Below are 18,804 nucleotides of genomic sequence, written 5' to 3'. Positions count from 1 at the left end.
ACAAGTTTTAATCAATGAGTGCAGTCATTGTAAATGTAATCAGATGGAGTTATTTCCCCTGATAAGTTTGAAAATTCTTTTTAAAATTTATTTTAACTATCAGAAATCACTACTTAATATTTTAAAATTGTGTTACCCCTGAGTATCTGTAGATGGCTAGTTGCAAGGCTACATTTCTGCCCCTATCGAACATATCCTTATTTCCAGTGACAGTCCAAATTTTCCACACTCCATCCAGTTTGGCCTACCTTGTAGAACCTACCCATTGCATTTACTGTTTATGGCTTCTCGTCCTGAATATCCCTAAAATGATTGCCACTGGACATTAAGTAAGCAAAAATCAATCAATTAATTTTTGTCGGAAGAGATACAATAACACTAAATACATTAATTTCCATCACAGATAACACGATATTATATTACATTTTCACTTGAAAGTTTAATTTGAGAAATAAGATATACCTAGCGCATTTGTAATGTTGATGACACACAGTGTGTAACATGATAACTGTACTGTAGACATGTTGAAAGTACTTATTTTATTAGTTAATAATACAAAGTTAACTTTGTACTGAGAATAGAGAATGGTCAATGCCATTGTAATAATTCAAATAAGTCAAAAGGGGGATCAACATCAAAAGATACAACTGACTTTCATAATGATCTTATTTTTCATTTATGCTCTAAGTAACAGTGTGTTCATTTGATTTATCCATGAACAAATTGTATCATCAATTTACATCACGGCAAACATTATAATCGTTTATAAGCACAATGATTGGCAGTTTTTTTTTCTGTGATTTACACCATCACAGGTAGAAGGTTCAATGGCTTATAATTGTGTTATATCAAAACAAGTCACATTTGGTGATTACAAAATGGAGGACAGTTTATTGAGTAATCGATTCATTTTTGGTCGAGCCTGCGACTTTTGTCGCAGAAAGCTCGACATAGGGATAGTGATCATGGTTCAGTGACTACTTGAAAAAGTTAAGATTTTTGTAATGTTAATTTCTCTCTTATTATGAATAATAGGATAACTATATTTGATATGTGCCTACCTTGCAAGGTCCTCATGCCTGTCAGACAGTTTTCATCTGACCTCGACCTCATTTCATGGCTCGGTGAACAAGGTTAAGTTTTTGTGGTTAAGTCCATATATCAGATACTATAAGCAATAGGTCTTCTATATTTGGTGTACGGAATGATTGTAAGGTGTACATGTCCAACTGGCAGGTGTCATCTGACCTTGACCTCTTTTCATGGTTCAGTGGTTAAAGTTCAGTTTTTGTGTTTTGGTCTTTTTTTCTAAAACTATAAGCAATAGGTCAACTATATTTGGTGTATGGAAATATTTTGCAATGTACATGTCAGTCTGGTAAGTTTTATTTGACCTTGGCCTCATTATAACGGTTTATTGCTCAGTGTTTAGTTTTTGTGTTTTGGTCTGTTTTTCTTAAACTATAACCAATAGGTCAACTATATTTGTTGTATGGAATGATTGTAAGGTGTATATGTCTGTCTGGCAGGTATCATCTGACCTTGACCTCATTTTCATTGTTCACTGGTCAATGTTAAGTTTTCATGGTTAAGTTTGTTTCTTAGATACTATAAGCAATAGGTCAACTATTTGATGCATAGATTGATTGTCAGGTGTACATGTCTGTCTGGCATGGTTCATCTGACCTTGACCTTATTTTCATGGTTCATTGGTCAATGTTTAGTTTTCCTGTTTAAGTCTGTTTCTTAGAAACTATAAGCAATAGGTCAACTATATTTGGTGTATTGAATGATTGTTAGGTGTACATGTACTTCCGGTTTGGTTTATCTGACCTTGACCTCATTTACTTGGATCATCTTAAGTTTATGTGATACTTTTAGTAAAGCTTTATATTAAGGACTATCAACATAAAATCAATGGTCAGTAAAGAAGGGGAGACATTTCAGCGTATGCACTCTTGTTTACTATGATAGGTAGTATATATCATGATTTGTACCATGAAATAATGCAATTAGTGATTAACACTACAAAAAACAATTTACACAATGAAAATTAATCAGTTATTTTTACATTTGAGCAAGCAGTGAATTATAATTTACACTTGAACTTACTTATTTAATAATTAACGCCTCTTCATAAATATAAATAAGAAGATGTGGTATGATTGCCAATGAGACAACTCTCCACAAGAGACCAAATGACACATATATAAAGTCTATTTCATGATGTATTCTGTGTTTTACACTAGGATATGCATTGTTTTCAACAATATCATCTTCAAAATGCTATGTATTCAGTTAGTTGGTGGCCTTGGGCTGTTTTCTGCTCTTTGGTCGGGTTGTTGTCCCTTTGACACATTCCCCATTTCCATTCTCAATTTTATTTACATAATAGCAGACAATATATTCAGCGATTGGACTATGAAAAAGGGTCTTAATGTGGGGGAGGTGTCTTCATTTCTATATTCAGTGATTGGACTATGAAAGAGGGTCTTAATGTGGGGGAGGGGTCTTCATTTCTATATTCAGTGATTGGACTATGAAAGAGGGTCTTAATGTGGGGGAGGTGTCTTCATTTCTATATTCAGTGATTGGACTATGAAAAGGGTCTTAATGTGGGGGAGGGGTCTTCATTTCTAAATTCATTGATTGGACTATGAAAGAGAGTCTTAATGTAGGGGAGGGGTCTTCATTTCTATATTCAGTGATTGGACTATAAAAGAGAGTCTTAATGTGGGGGAGGGGTCTTCATTTCTATATTCAGTGATTGGACTATGAAAGAGAGTCTTAATGTGGGGGAGGGGTCTTCATTTATATATTCAGTGATTGGACTATGAAAGAGGTTCTTAATGTGGGGGAGGGGTCTTCATTTCTGTATTCAGTTATAAGTTTAGGTCATTTTTTTTCTCTGGTCTTTATTTTTTCCTCATTTTCTTCTCTAAATTTCTTGGGCTTCTTTTTCAAATTTCATAAGATTCCATGAAGGTTTAACAAAGTTATTGATGACTGAAAAACTTTAACTTCAGACAAAATCTGAAGTTAACTGTAAAAATAACTAAATCCATTTATTAGTAAAATACGGAAAAATGAAAATAAATATTTTCAAAATTTTACCCTGGATACTGTATTTTGGTCATAAAAAAGCTTCTATCCCAATTTCATAAAACTCTATGTATGTTTAATAAAGTTATTGATGTAAAAAAAAAATTTAACCCCAGACTGAATCTCAATGTTGACCCTCCCAATGCAGACGACGACATCTAGGATCAGTTGTCTTGCTTTCGCGAAATTAATTTTGCAAGCTCGACAAAAATAGTGCACTATATATGGAATAAGATGTTCTAAAGAGTAATATTTATTGAACTCTTTTGCACTTCATGTACTATAAATCAAGAAGTACCACAATGACTTATACCTATGCATGTGACTTATCATAGCCTAGTAGTACCTATGTACTTCATTATATTCAATTGACTCTGGAAAGGAGTTATTGTCGTCAATAAAATTTTACCCAATTGTTTTTGGCAATTATGTTAAAAAACTTTAATAGATAGGGAGAACCTGTACAGCAAAAGAAGGTTTACAAATAAATACAATGACCAAAACTGTCAATCTACTCCTTCCCAACTTTTCTCCTTGAAATGACAAATTTTACCAATTTTCTTTACATTTTTGTCTATTTTCTTACTAATTATTAGATAAACACTGTGAACAGCTAAAAAGATCAGCACTGGACAGACTAAGGATAAGATCTTAAATTAAATAATTAATGGAACAATTAGATACTCTGATTGACAATTGAATTTTCTGATAAATGCCTTGACATGGATATTGATTTTAATGTTTTGTTTTATGTATTAGATGTTTTGTATAACAACAGAGATGTTTATGTTTAGAAGATGAATAACCTCCCTTGCTTTTGGCAATAAGCATTCTCTCAACACCCATAAACAAAAGCTCTGAATTGCTCTTGAGTCGGTGACAACATGTAAGTAAGGAGTAAGTAAGCAATCAACAGCCTCTGACACTATTTTAGAAAGAGAAAGTTGCAATCACTGACAGTATGAAATGTTTTGTTGTTAGATAATAAAGTACATTGTAGCATGTTTAATGTGTGGTTATTGTACATTTTAGTACAATGTGTCAACAAGACTTGACATTGTAAGTGCACTCTTTTGTACATTCAGTAATTCGATTGGACAGAAAAAAATGTTTCCTACATATTCTTATTCATAAATAAATACATTTAATTAACACAAGGGACTTTTCTGTTGTATTTTACACAAGATTAGCAATGTCAACTAAAACATACAAATAAACACAACTTAGAAATTAAGTTTTTTTATTATTTATTTTTGTTTTGTTCGCCTGAAGGAAATGATTGAAAGGTATGACCTTTTTGAACCTCATTTAATCATAACGTAGTTAACAGTTTATCTTATCAGAAGGCTGTAAGGTTTAGTTGTATAAACTTAAACATAACAACACTTAATTTCTGTACTGACTTTTAGTCCTCATTGTCAACAGATGACTTTCTGATGCAGTTCCTTGGGACTTGATTTTTCATATGATTTTAAATGCTTTTAATGAGACATTTGAATAGAGCTGTAAGCTTTAATGGTGACATGTATATTTCTTTACCTGTTGTGTGGTTTAAAGAATGAAATCAATGTTTGGCAATGTTTGGCAATAAATAATCATTTTGTTGTGTTATGAATAGATAGATTTATTTACTTGTATGGAAAGTTTAATATACACTGAATGGTAAGAGGTTTTAGAGGGATGATATTTTGTGACTATTTACATTTGTGAATTCTTTTTGTTGCGATTTAATTAGGCATACTGTGATTTACGGCTGAAATAAAAGCAAAACTTGTTGACACATAAACGTTTTTTTTTTTTTATGTGTTGTGTTGTGGAACAATTTTATAAGGTATCATATATGAGTTCGTTATTGTATTGTTGACTTGGAGCTTTAAATACATAAGTTAAGTCAATTAAAAAAAAAGGAATCCAAGACATTTGATACGACATGGAGTTTACCATTTACAATACAGATATATATTAAATTAAACTTATTCTTGGAAGCAGATTAATCCATCCTGGAAGAAAATTACCATTCCTGAAAGTGTGGGAAAAACGTGTCATATTCTTAAACAAAGAATGAAAGAGATTTTTTTCGTTTGTCATAAATAATTGTGAAGGTGTTAATTGGATTTTCTAACAGGTGTAACTACAATGTATTGTTTGATGTTTTGGTCATGTTTGACAGTTTAGAAAATATGTTGAGGCCATGAGTCCTAGTTGTTAAACTTTATGTGTTCTACTTTAAAGCAATTCAGTTTTCTTTGATATTCATTGATTTTTGGATTATTAAAGTTTGACCTACAGTTGTAAATGGATTTGCCTCAGTATAAGTGGACATTTAGGGATTAATGATTAAATCGAGTAGTTATTAAAATTCTATTGTTTGAAGAAAAGGATATATATTGTGTAGTGCATTGACAAACTTTTCAATGAAGACATATATGTGTTATGTTTAAAGTGTGGTGATGTTGGAATAATTGTTGTGAAAAGAAAGATAGAATTATCTGTAGAGAAACTTTTGATTTTGAATAGTTCAGAGTGATTCTTTAATAATTGCTTCAGCATATTTGGATTTGTGACACAAACTATTTAAAAACTGCAGTAATTGATTATCCATAATTTATGTACATACATTGATTATTCATATTGAATTACCTGAGGCCAGATTTAATTGTCTTGTATGTATGCACTTTTATCTTAATTTGCTGGAGAAATGTGGATGTTAAGATGTCAATAGAGTTATCTCCCATAGACTAAAAAAAAATAACTTGGATAAAAATCAACATGTGTCCAATGGTGAGTTGAGAATTATTTATACTTCAAATTATATTTGATAATAATTACCATAAAAATGTTTGTTTTTAAAAAATAAAAATAAAAAAAAATTTATATGTGATAAAGATTTGAGAAAAAAAGTCCCAGCTAGAAAAACTACAAAATATATATATATATGGCTAAGGAATAGAAAGGGGAAAATGATAGAACGAAATGATAAGATATAAGGTTTTAGGTAATATTCTTAATAGATTTTTATATGCTAGTTATGCCCACGAGTAGTAGTCATGAAAACTGATATTGGATAATTAAGGAGTAAGTTCACGAAGGGATAAAATTGGCCCTAAGATTTTGAGTTTTTTAATCAGACTAAAATACTACAAATTTCACATAGAAATAGTTGCTATAATATTGTTAATACATAATAACTTCTTATTGGCACATCACATCATAAATTACGAAGTAGTAAACCCTTAATTATCCATTATTTATATTATAACTTCAGTATTGGTCCAATTTCCACTATTCATAACATTATTTGGCATAATTTACTTTGCCCTCAACCTCTGATCCAGATTTTTTTGGGGTCTAGGGATTCAATATCATAATTGGCATCTTTTGGTTAAAGAAGATTTTGGATCATAATTTGACAATTTTTTTCAAATATGTGCTGACTTTGGAGCCTATAATATACTCTTTTGAAGAGATTTGGTTAACCAAGCAGTAGGGTTCAACCCATTTATGAACCTAGTTATGGCCTTTTTGATATTTTATGATAAAGTTGAAATTCACGGCCATATCTTTTATTTTAAACCAACTATAGATGAAGATTCAAGTTAAAAGTCTTATATTAAGTAACCAAGATTCATAAGGAAAAGAAGTTTTTCATTAGAAAAGTTCAAATGTATTTAATACTGATAGGTTCAAGTAAAATATGAGCTCCTTGACTTACTTTTTACTAGAGTAAAAGGGCATACAAAATGTATTTGCAAATAAACATCAACAAAGTTTATGATTGTTAGAGGGAACTTCAAAATTTGAAAACAACTTGTACTGTCTAAACTATTGCACACTCAGATTGAGCTTCCTATTCCTAAACAAATCAGAAAGTTAGTTCCTTTATAGGATAGATATTTGAGTAATTGGCCACTTCAATTTTATAATTAAGTATCTATATTTCAAGATAACTTGTGAAAGATTAGATAAAACTAGACTGGAATAAAGAAAACAAGTAAGGGGATATCATATAAACAGTATTGTCAGTTTATTTGAACTTAATCAGACATATCTACCAATCATTGGTTTTATTCAACCAACTTTACATTGCTCCTGTGTTTATATATATATATATCAACACCAAAGAACTAACGGAAATACCATGGAATTATTTGAATTCATTGGTAATAATTTTGATCTGATTGATAAAAGTTGCAGTTTTGAGGTTAATTTGCAGTTCAAGTATTTATATGTATCAGAATATTGACATTGATTTCCATAGCAGATCCAGGATTTACAAAAAGGGGGAGGGTTGGAGGGGCCCTTTTAAAAATGATCGGGTTAGGGCAGTTAAAAATCAGACAAATGTACAAAAAAACAAAAACAATTTTGCAATAAGTGCGTCTTGGACCCCTCAGCCCCCTTTGATCAGTTCCCAGAATCAATAAGTACGTCTAGGACCCCCTCAGCCCCCTTTGATCAGAATCAAATTATAATTTGCGCATGAAATATGTGAAGCATTCTACCATTACTAATGAAACCAATGAAAATGTACCAAACATAATGGTGGTTATTGGGATTTATTGTCTACAATTTACTTATCAAATCATCTGTTGAAATAAGATATATATTCTGTTCTTTAGAAGAATAAATTGTAGGTTATAAATCAATTATGCAAAAATGTGACCTAGTTTAATCATACATGAATAAGATAATGAATTTAGTTTAACGCATTTGATATGACTTGAACTTATGACTTACGTCAGAGTATTACCTTGGACTTTTCTTCTGGATTGAATACCTGTTCATGCTTAAACAAATCAAAGCCATGTCTATTATATACTTATGAAAGGGTTTATAAGTTTAAAGTGCTTATTTGAAATGGTAGATGACGTAAAGTTTGTCCTTGGGATTTCAATAAATTTCTTACCTTATTCCTTGTAAGAGGTGATTTACCTTGAAAGAGATGAATAATAATTTTTTTGGAATATGACAAGTTTAATCAAAGTACTGAAGTACTGAACATCGGATGACCGCAAGTTCTGGTGGATAGTCACAGGCACTTGTCTCAGAAAAAATAAAATATCTCTATAACCTGAAAGTTAGGTTAAGGTACATAGATTTTTTTTTCTGAGACAAGTTCCTGTGTGGATGATGAATAAATGACAGAGAATTCAACCTCACCGTAATAACTATTATGTTGTAGTGATATAATCATGGGACAATCATTTTTTATCAGTATAATTAATCTGGTTTGTTGTTATATATTATATTAATATTTGTATAACAGTTATATATATATAGCAGTTCATCTTAATAACTCTACCGGCAAATTTTCATCCATTTATACCATCATGCTATTCTACTATTCTAATGATAGTGCAGTGCAATTGCATGGTGGACACTCTTCTGTAATAATTCGTTTTTCTAATAGGTTTGATTTGAGTAGGCATTCATATTTCTCCCGCTAATGAATATGTATTGATGAAATTAATATATAACAAGCGATAAGAGATATTCATCCGCAAACACAATTTTTCGGTACGTTTGCATAGATATTAATGATTTTTTTACTTGTATATATATATTTCTCACGACAAAACATTTTCATAATATTTATTTATGTTCTTAAAAAATATTTTCATGAGTATTCATTGAAGAAATGAATTTATAGCAAGCAATAAGGAATGTTATTTTGCACTCGATAATATCCGCATATTTATACGAAATACGTTCGGTTATTAGTCAAAAAACGCAAGTCACATGGGTAGAAATGTCTGCGGCAACATAACACCGGAATGCCCTCAAGGTTATCTGCTTTAAAAATCGTTTATTTACTAAACTTATAAGAAAAATAAATATATATATGTATACTAATATTGAGTTACAAACATTCCCTACACCTGAGATCATGATAGTTCTAGGAAAATTTTTTATGAATTTAAAAAACAAATTGAAAGGAAAAATTCCTTACACCTGAGATCATGATAGTTCTAGGAAATTTTTATGAACTTTAAAATACAAATTGAAAAGAGACTGAGAATGAAGAATGGTAAGATATAGTTTGTATTTTGAAAAAAAAAAGTTGAATACATTTCGGCAAAATGTTTTTGAAATTTTGTTTATTTTGCATCTACCTGTGTGTACTACCAGCATCTTATTCTGAGAAAATAGAACTGTCTATTATTTTATACTATTTACTAGTAAATTGTATGTAATACAGGAAAAGTATTTTTTGTATCGCATTTAAAATAAAATCTCCTTGATTGCTTTATAAACTATGAAATTAGTAAGCTGTGTTTTTGTTTTTGTTTGTCCTTTTAGTAAATAACTAAAGAAGCTGCTTAATGTTTTATATTTTTAGGTGATTTTTTACATCTGTTTTTCATTTGAAATGGTCTGCCTGGCTCTGCCATATGTATTTTGTGTCCAAGTAAAATTTATTTTAATGCACAGCAGTGACCTTGCTTTTACATATAAGCAAGTTTTTTCAAGCGGTCAAATAAATTTCATTTTTATTAAGAGAAAATGTCTGCTGTTAAAACACTTACTGCTCAGACATTTACTTTTACAAATTGTGACTTGGATGGAGAGTTGTCTCATTGGCACTCATACCACATCTTCTTATATCTACTAAGTCAAAGTTAGGGTAAAGTCACCTTACTGCTCAGACAGACCTTAGTCAAAGTTAGGGTAAATTCACCTGATGCTCAGACAGACCTTAATCAAAATTAGGGTAAAGTCACCTGATGCTAAGACAGACCTTAGTCAAATTTAGGGTAAAGTCACCCGATGCTCAGGCAGACCTTAGTCAAAGTTAGGGTAAAGTCACCTGATGCTCAGACAGACCTTAGTCAAAATTAGGGTAAAGGGTAAAGTCACCTGATGCTCAGACAGACCTTAGTCAAATTTAGGGTAAAGTCACCTGACGCTCAGACAGAGCTTAGTCAAAATTAGTGTAAAGTCACCTTACTGCTCAGACAGACCTTAGTCAAAGTTAGGGTAAAGTCACCTGACGATCAGACAGACCTTAGTCAAAGTTAGGGTAAAGTCACCTGATGCTCAGACAGACCTTAGTCAAATTTATGGTAAAGTCACCTGATTCTCAGACAGACCTCATAGTCAATTTATGGTAAGGTCACCTGATAAAGGCATTTCACTTAGTAATATTGATTAGATATTTTAAAATAAATTCAAATTGAACAAATCCCTTTCCAAAAAAAATTGCTGAATTTATGGTGTAAAATATGTCAAAAAATGGAAATGCTTTTAATGGTAAACACTTGTATGATTTATAGTGTAAAAAATGTCCAAACTAAAAATGCTTATTAAGATTAAAAATGAGTCAAACAGTTTGGTAACATGTACATATGGCTAATATAATTGACAGTTGATCAACTGAGAAGTTATTGCAACTGTCAATTACATTAATTGAATTAATTAAATTGAATATGACAGATTTTTGAAGTACCATTGATAATTTTTTGTCAGATTAATCATCAGTTTATTATTTTAATCACTTGGAGGTGTGAAAATAGATGAGGGAAATTAATTCATATAATTTTAACATAGAGATGTCAGGTATGTTTTGAGTCTTAAAATTAATGACGTTTCTCTTGTAAAATAATTTGTTGAAATGTGATCAGAAATGGAGAAATTTTATCTTTGAAGATTTCTCATTACTTTTAATATTATGTTGAAAATTTAAAGATGACTTAAATACATCAAACACAATATATGAATAAAACTAATCAGAATTGGAATAAATCTAGGTGATCCAGCTGACTTTATATATATAAATCTAGGTGATCCAGCTGACTTTATATATATAAATCTAGGTGATCCAGCTGACTTTATATATATAAATCTAACACCGACATATTGGTTGCTGACTCTAGTTGCTGACTCTAGGTACATGAATTTGTCAATTATTTTCTAATGTCATAAGCTTCAATGTATTGCTACTTTTGATAAATAATAAGAGCAATAATTTCAAAAGAAAAAGATAACATATGGGATTGATACTAAAGAAACATTATTCCTAAATTATAATGGGAGAAAATTTCTATATACATGTATCAACAAATTGCAAGTTTTATTGCTGGAATGCATCTTGCCAGTTACTGAAAGGTCTTATACAATGATCGTCCTGAACATGCATGAAATATTTGCCACTGGACATTAAGCAACCAACAATCAATCAATCTTATTCAGTAAGCTTAAGAACTTGAACCTTTCATCAAGTTCAAGATAGCTTCGTGCATGGACTTGAGAAGCAGCAGCAGTTGAGTACTCTGTGATATATATTCACTAATGACTGCTGCAGGCGTTTAAGATAATGGAGTACTCTGTGATATATATTCACTAATGACTGCTGCAGGCGTTTAAGATAATGGAGTACTCTGTGATATATATTCACTAATGACAGCTGCAGGCGTTTAAGATAATGGAGTACTCTGTGATATATATTCACTAATGACTGCTGCAGGCGTTTAAGATAATGGAGTACTCTGTGATATATATTCACTAATGACTGCTGCAGGCGTTTAAGATAATGGAGTACTCTGTGATATATATTCACTAATGACTGCTGCAGGCGTTTAAGATAATGGAGTACTCTGTGATATATATTCACTAATGACTGCTGCAGGCGTTTAAGATAATGGAGTACTCTGTGATATATATTCACTAATGACAGCTGCAGGCGTTTAAGATAATGGAGTACTCTGTGATATATATTCACTAATGACTGCTGCAGGCGTTTAAGATAATGGAGTACTCTGTGATATATATTCACTAATGACTGCTGCAGGCGTTTAAGATAATGGAGTACTCTGTGATATATATTCACTAATGACTGCTGCAGGCGTTTAAGATAATGGAGTACTCTGTGATATATATTCACTAATGACTGCTGCAGGCGTTTAAGATAATGGAGTACTCTGTGATATATATTCACTAATGACAGCTGCAGGCGTTTAAGATAATGGAGTACTCTGTGATATATATTCACTAATGACTGCTGCAGGCGTTTAAGATAATGGAGTACTCTGTGATATATATTCACTAATGACTGCTGCAGGCGTTTAAGATAATGGAGTACTCTGTGATATATATTCACTAATGACTGCTGCAGGCGTTTAAGATAATGGAGTACTCTGTGATATATATTCACTAATGACTGCTGCAGGCGTTTAAGATAATGGAGTACTCTGTGATATATATTCACTAATGACTGCTGCAGGCGTTTAAGATAATGGAGTACTCTGTGATATATATTCACTAATGACTGCTGCAGGCGTTTAAGATAATGGAGTACTCTGTGATATATATTCACTAATGACTGCTGCAGGCGTTTAAGATAATGGAGTACTCTGTGATATATATTCACTAATGACTGCTGCAGGCGTTTAAGATAATGGAGTACTCTGTGATATATATTCACTAATGACTGCTGCAGGCGTTTAAGATTTTAAGATAATGGAAAAACTTTAAAGGATGAAGTGTATACACCATTACACTTTCCGCTAGGACCACCAGAAAGTTATAAACCATTACACTTTCCGCTAGGACCACCAGAAAGTTAAATACTGTGGATTCATTTATTTTCGTGGGTACCAATTTTTGTGGATCAAGGAAAACTTGCATGTTCGTTGTTATTTAATTTCGTCTTTTGTCGAAGTCTGCATACAAGCCTATAGTAAATTTGCCATTTGTTGAACATTTGATTTCGTGGTTTACCTGTACCCACGAAATCCATGAAAATTGGTATCCCAACGAATAATAATGAATCCACAGTATGGGCAAATTACCAATTATAAATGAACACAAGTTAGGTTTGTAGCCATATTGTAACAAAGAAGTGAAAAAGACCAGCTAAATGCCACTGAAAATAACTATATAAAGAAAGTTGTTTTGCAAGGACTGTGCATTGTATGATTAAATGTTTCTTATACTCACCATTATTTATTTTATATATATAGAAATTGCACCCTTTTTACTCTATGCTTGTAAACAATATTTGTATTCATAAAATTATAATACCAGTTAATGTCTTGGACCTTTCAAAGATATGCTCATTTGATTTGAAAAAGTTGTTGAGTAATAACAAATATTGACAGTATTTGACGTCAGGCTTCATTATAATACAATATCAGTTGTTCTAGGGGTGAATGAATGTTAGAGTCAACAAAGGAAAAGTTTCAAATGTTTGCTAGATTTTTTGCTTCATGATAAAGTTTAAATATACAATTTGGCAAACCACTCCTGTAAATCCAACATGTTGATAATTGTAGAATGAAGTTTTGTCTGTATTTATTTTGTTATCTTTTTAGGATAATATGTTTGGCCTGACTTATTTTTGGATAAATTGGATCAGTTTTTTATGAGCTTGTCAAATAAAAGGTTTTAAGATCTAAAAAATGAATATGCATTAACAATTTGTTAACCTTTCTCCCAAAAAGTCTTGTTTATTATGATACTTTCAGATTTCCAATATTAGTGATGGGAAATAAGTTGTCAAATTATTCATATTGTGCATACACATACTGTAAATTCAGAAATTATTTAGAGGTTTTTATTAATGCAAATAATGCGACTGAGTGAGTATCGAAATAATAAGAAGTCACATTCTGATAACTGATACAAATATAATGGTATCTGTATGAAGCTTTTCCTGAAATTACAAAAATGAATCTAGCATTTTAATTCAGTTTTCAAAGATCGCTAAATCCACGCAGTAATTTGTGAATTTACAGTAGTTTTCTCATTGTCTTTTTACTACAGTAGTTCAAATTTCCCTCTCTTCTCCCTGGTCAGTCGGCTCTACAGATAATTACCAATTGATGCATTGCTGTGGACAAAAGATTGACAATGGGAATTAGCAATATAAACATAACAAGGATAAGTTAAAACATGGGTTTGTTTAGTTGTTGAGTGCTTAATAAATATCCTGTGTCAAACATGTCATACATATTCAGAGGGGAGGGGGTGAATAAACAATGCTCAAGATTGCCACTAGCATTCACTGAAGCAGCCATCTTTTATATTCTTCGATAATTCACCATTTCAGAATCTGAAGCATTCTGGGTAATTTTTTCCATACATTATGATTGGTGATGATGATGGATGGCTGCTTAACGTCTTGCGGCAAATTGATGTGCATATTCAGGACGAGAACATGTTAATGTAATATGATTATTAACCCTGTTTTGTACTAGACTGATAAGCTGAGCCGGATTTTTAAGTGCTAATTCACAAGTTAACAGTCTGCAAGAAGACACATCACCTTACCCGGACACATTATTCTGACTCCGAGTCGACTAGTCTTTGCTCTTACTCCTTAATGCCGAGTACTTAGCGGAGTAGCAGCAAATACAAATTTATAAAGTCTTTGGTTTGACATTGCCGGGGTTTGAACCCACGACCTCACGCATTCGAGGCGAACACGCTACCAAGACACCACAGAGGCGGTCCTATATGTTTGGGACAACGCTTCTAACAATAAAGAACCAGTGACCTAACAAAATATTCATTTTTGGTATGAACATAGAAAGCGCCTATAGTTTTTCAGTTTATGAAAATGTGAATAGCTACTATTATGTCTTAGAAGGAACATATGCTGGAGTTCTTAGATTCATTTGATATTTAATTGCAGGATACTACTATAAGATATTAAATGTGGCATCAAATCATTAGTACATTTAAAACAAATTTTATTGCATTAAATTTGATTTTATAACCATTAAATGTCCAACAAGTTGGTGACAAATTGAATATAAATAAAAATTTAGTACTTGAAGCATTATACAATATGTATTGGAATCCAAAGTTCTTCTGACATTTGTGAAAGATTTTTTTTACCTATTGAATTATCAGAAAATGTTTAATATAAGCCATTTTTTCACTCGATTAACTTTAATTGTTTACAAATCTTTACCAAGAGACAAAGGAGGACATTTACATTTTAAATCTGGTGGCTAATTATTTACCTACTTTAGTTTCCACTCCACTTAAGCATAAAGAATAAATTTGAATAATTTAAAAAATCAAATATTTGACGTACATTTAATTTGTTCCAGTGAACAACTTTGCATGATTGGTGTAGAATTTTTAACGATTAGCATTACGTGTTTACCTAATATATACATACTCTTCACAAGAATATAAGTAAACAAAAAAAAAATATATAAAAGGTCTTATATTGTAAACTTTATTATAGTTGTAGTGGATTATAATGAGTGCTCATACACCATAAATTTATTTGAAAGACGGACAGTGGCAATCGTTTTCTTTTTCTTTTTGTCGCTATGGATAAAAAACTATAAAGGATTAAATATGTAAAAGAACATTCTAAGTGTATCTTATAACAAGCTTAATAAGCACTTTGCAAGGTGTGATAATTTATATTAGATAATCTGGATTAAAAGATATTTTTGTGCATAGTTAATACGGCACCATGTTCCAAATTTACCAATTAGCTCGGTTAGAGTGAATTTTAAAGGTAAACAAGACCATAGAATGTCCACAATGGCCGAAATGGCATCAGGACTGTGTCACTTGAAAATTGGAATATGTCTTAACATAGAAGAAGAAGAAGAAATAAGTGAAAAAGATTTCAGATTCCATGATGATAATAACTTCATCAAGCATGTTAACTGCCGTGAAAATAGTGCAAAGGTAATTTATTCATTATTCTTGGAAAAAACTTAATTAGTGTCTTTACTTTTATATTGCGGAAAGACCATTTTAGAGGAGCATCAGGATTGGGCCTTTTTTTTACAGGAATTCAGGATTTACACTTATTGGGACTTGGGAATTCATGATTTACACTTATTGGGACTTGGGAATTCATTATTTACACTTATTGGGACTTGGGAATTCATGATTTACACTTATTGGGACTTAGGAATTCATGATTTACACTTCTTGGGATTTACACTTATTGGACTTGGGAATTCATGATTAACACTTATTGGGACTTGGGAATTCAGGATTTACACTTATTGGACTTGGGAATTCATGATTAACACTTATTGGGACTTGTGAATTAAGGATTTACACTTATTGGACTTGGGAATTCAGGATTAATCTTTATGGATCTGGGAAAGAATGCTTTATTTTAATGGGGAATTTGAGATTCAGGGTTAACTTTATTTTAGGAATTTGGGATGAAATCACTTCCTACCCCCTAATCATTTAAAATAAGGAGCAGAGTTCTCAAAATCATTTTAGCCAGGTGGTCCTTAGGACCACCAAGACTTCAAATTTGATGGTCCCAGTGAAAATCCTGTATTTGTAGAAAATTTTTGCTTTGATTTATTTCCAAACATGTAGGTATAAATAAGATTAGGCCAATTTTCACTGATAATATGGTTCAATATCAAATATTGATATACATTGTAATCAAGAATTATAATAAATACCAGACAGCCTTAAAAAAATGAATAAAACCAATATAAGTATACAAACGAGTTGGACATCAGGGCCACTGTTACATTCAAAATTGACTGACTTGTCTGATTTTTGTTGGTCAGGACTGACTGGACAGACAGTTTTTGAGAACACTGAAGTAATCACAAGACTATTGTCAATAATAATAATAATAATAATAATAGCACTTAATTTGATGACTTTATGGTTAACTATACACTGAAGGATTTACTATCAGTACTTCTTCTGTTTAGAAAATATGGTTGTTTTGTGTTAGACCATTTATCTGTTTGTCAGCCCAATCTTTACCCCCAGTTTTTTGTGGGGTTCATGTTGCTCAGTCTTTAGTTTTCTATGTTGTGTTTTATGTACTGTTGTTTATCTGTTTGTCTTTTTCTTTTTCATCCATGGCGTTGTTAGTTTATTTTCGACTTATGAGGTTGTATGTCCCTTTGGTATCTTTTGTCCTTTAACCAAATACTTCTAATGAAATTGTTACTAGAATGATATTCAGGTAACATCAACATTTCTTTTTCTACAGTCCTATTTTTGAAGTTTTTCCATTTCATCCAGTTCTTCTTAATTCAAGAAAAATTTAATACTTGTTCAACAGCTCAACAACATTTAGTTTTAAAGTGTGTGCTTGTCGGATCTGTTTCACACCTCACTTACGGCTTCCTGTTTTACCAATACTTTGAATCATGGGAGGGGGTATGTTAAGCACAGACAATTTGTACATTCTTGTTTTATTTTACAGAACTAGTATTAACATAAGGATACTATTGTTAAGTTGACATTTACTTTACTTATACCTGATCTTCCCGCCAACCAGTTTATTGTTGTTGTTTTTTGGTACTCCCCTGTTCATTGGCCTCTAACATTTTAGGATACATTGTTGAACGTATGTCCTTCAGACAAGGCTGAAAGTTGACATTGTATACAGAAGGTACATTGTAGAATGCCTCTAAGGCCTTCCTAGTCATTAGTCAAATCTTTTAGGTTATTTCCTGATGGCCATATATATAAAGTATTGTTTGTTTTTTTTTTGTTTTTAATTATAATTCTTGTATGATATTTTATGAACCACAATGAGCTTTTGAAAATTGACAACTTACATACTGATTATAAAAAAAGAAATCTTGTTGCAAATATGGTTTTTGAAGCAGATTATAGATTATTTTTTTTTATTTTAGATATGATATAATTATTTTATTTCTTTTTGATGGCTGCATGATGAGTCACAGTAACCTGACCCTGAAGTTACTGAAATGTATGTGCAGTTTGAAAAGCATTATTAACTTAACTGTCTGAGACAAATATAAGACTGAAACATTGTTAAAGTCTCGCCTGCGACTTTGCGAGACATAGGTATTACTATTCGGCGGCAGCGTAAACTATTTGTATAAAGCTTTATATTTCAGAAGGTAGAAGACCTGGATGCTGCATACCTTGTAAGCAGATACCTTATGTTGCGAAGTTTCCGTCTGTCATATGCCCATTGTCCTTGAACCTCATTTTCATGGTTCAGTGACTGCTTGAAAAAAAAATACAGTTTTTTTGTCATGTGAAATACTGGATAACTATATTTGGTATATGGTTTCCTAGCAACGTCTACATGTCTGTCAGACAGGGTTAACCTGACCTCAAATTCGTGGATCAGTGATCAAGGTTAAATTTACGTGATTAGGTCCGTTTCTCAGATACTACAAGCAGCAGGTCAACTATATGCAGTGTATGGAATGATTGTAAGGGGTACATGTCAGACTGGTTTCATCTGACCTTGACCTCATTTTCATGGTTCAATGGTCATTGTTAATTTTTTGTGTTTTGGTCTGTTTTTCAATTACTGTAAGCAATAGGTCAACAATATTTGGTGTATGGAATGATTGAAGGTGTACATATCTGTCTAGCTGGTGTCGTCTGACCTTGACCTCATTTTAATGGTTCATTGGTCAATGTTAAGTTTTTGTGTTTTGGTCTGTTTTTCAAGTACTATAAGCAATAGGTCAACTTTAATTGGTTTATGGAATAATTGTAAGTTGTACATGTCTGTCTAGCCGGTGTCATCTGACCTTGACCTCATTTCCATGGATCTTTAAAAATATTAAGTTTATGTGATACTTGTAGTAAAACCTTTATCTTTAAGACTTTCAATATAAAATCAATGGTCAGTAAAACAGGCGATACATTTCAGAGTGTGCACTCTTGTTTGTAAGATACTGATGATCTGAAAAATCACAAATGAAATTGATTTTGGAGAATAAGGACTGGAAATAAGACACTACATAGCATTAT

The 18,804-nt window shown here is 31.7% G+C and overlaps 1 protein-coding gene across 6 annotated transcripts in view; it reads left to right on the top strand.

The window, feature by feature from the left end:
- LOC127736193 (high affinity cAMP-specific and IBMX-insensitive 3',5'-cyclic phosphodiesterase 8B-like) overlaps positions 1 to 18,804 on the top strand; it is a 146,616-nt gene that overhangs the window by 31,842 nt on the left and 95,970 nt on the right. The window contains exon 1 of one of the 6 annotated variants that reach the window (XM_052246782.1): positions 4,973 to 5,883. The exons of 4 other annotated variants lie outside the window; for them this stretch is intronic. In XM_052246782.1, the coding sequence (XP_052102742.1) occupies positions 5,872 to 5,883 (12 nt within the window). In that variant the 5' untranslated portion in view covers positions 4,973 to 5,871. Of the gene's footprint in view, positions 1 to 4,972; positions 5,884 to 15,339; positions 15,757 to 18,804 lie in introns of those variants that run through there. One more of the 6 variants, XM_052246778.1, reaches the window with a different exon arrangement.

This window comes from Mytilus californianus, unplaced genomic scaffold (genome assembly GCF_021869535.1).
Source record: "Mytilus californianus isolate M0D057914Y unplaced genomic scaffold, xbMytCali1.0.p SCAF_3, whole genome shotgun sequence".
NCBI classification, from domain to species: domain Eukaryota; kingdom Metazoa; phylum Mollusca; class Bivalvia; order Mytilida; family Mytilidae; genus Mytilus; species Mytilus californianus.
The sequence above is the reverse complement of the archived record's forward strand: the minus strand, read 5'-3'. Positions and strand labels throughout refer to the sequence as shown.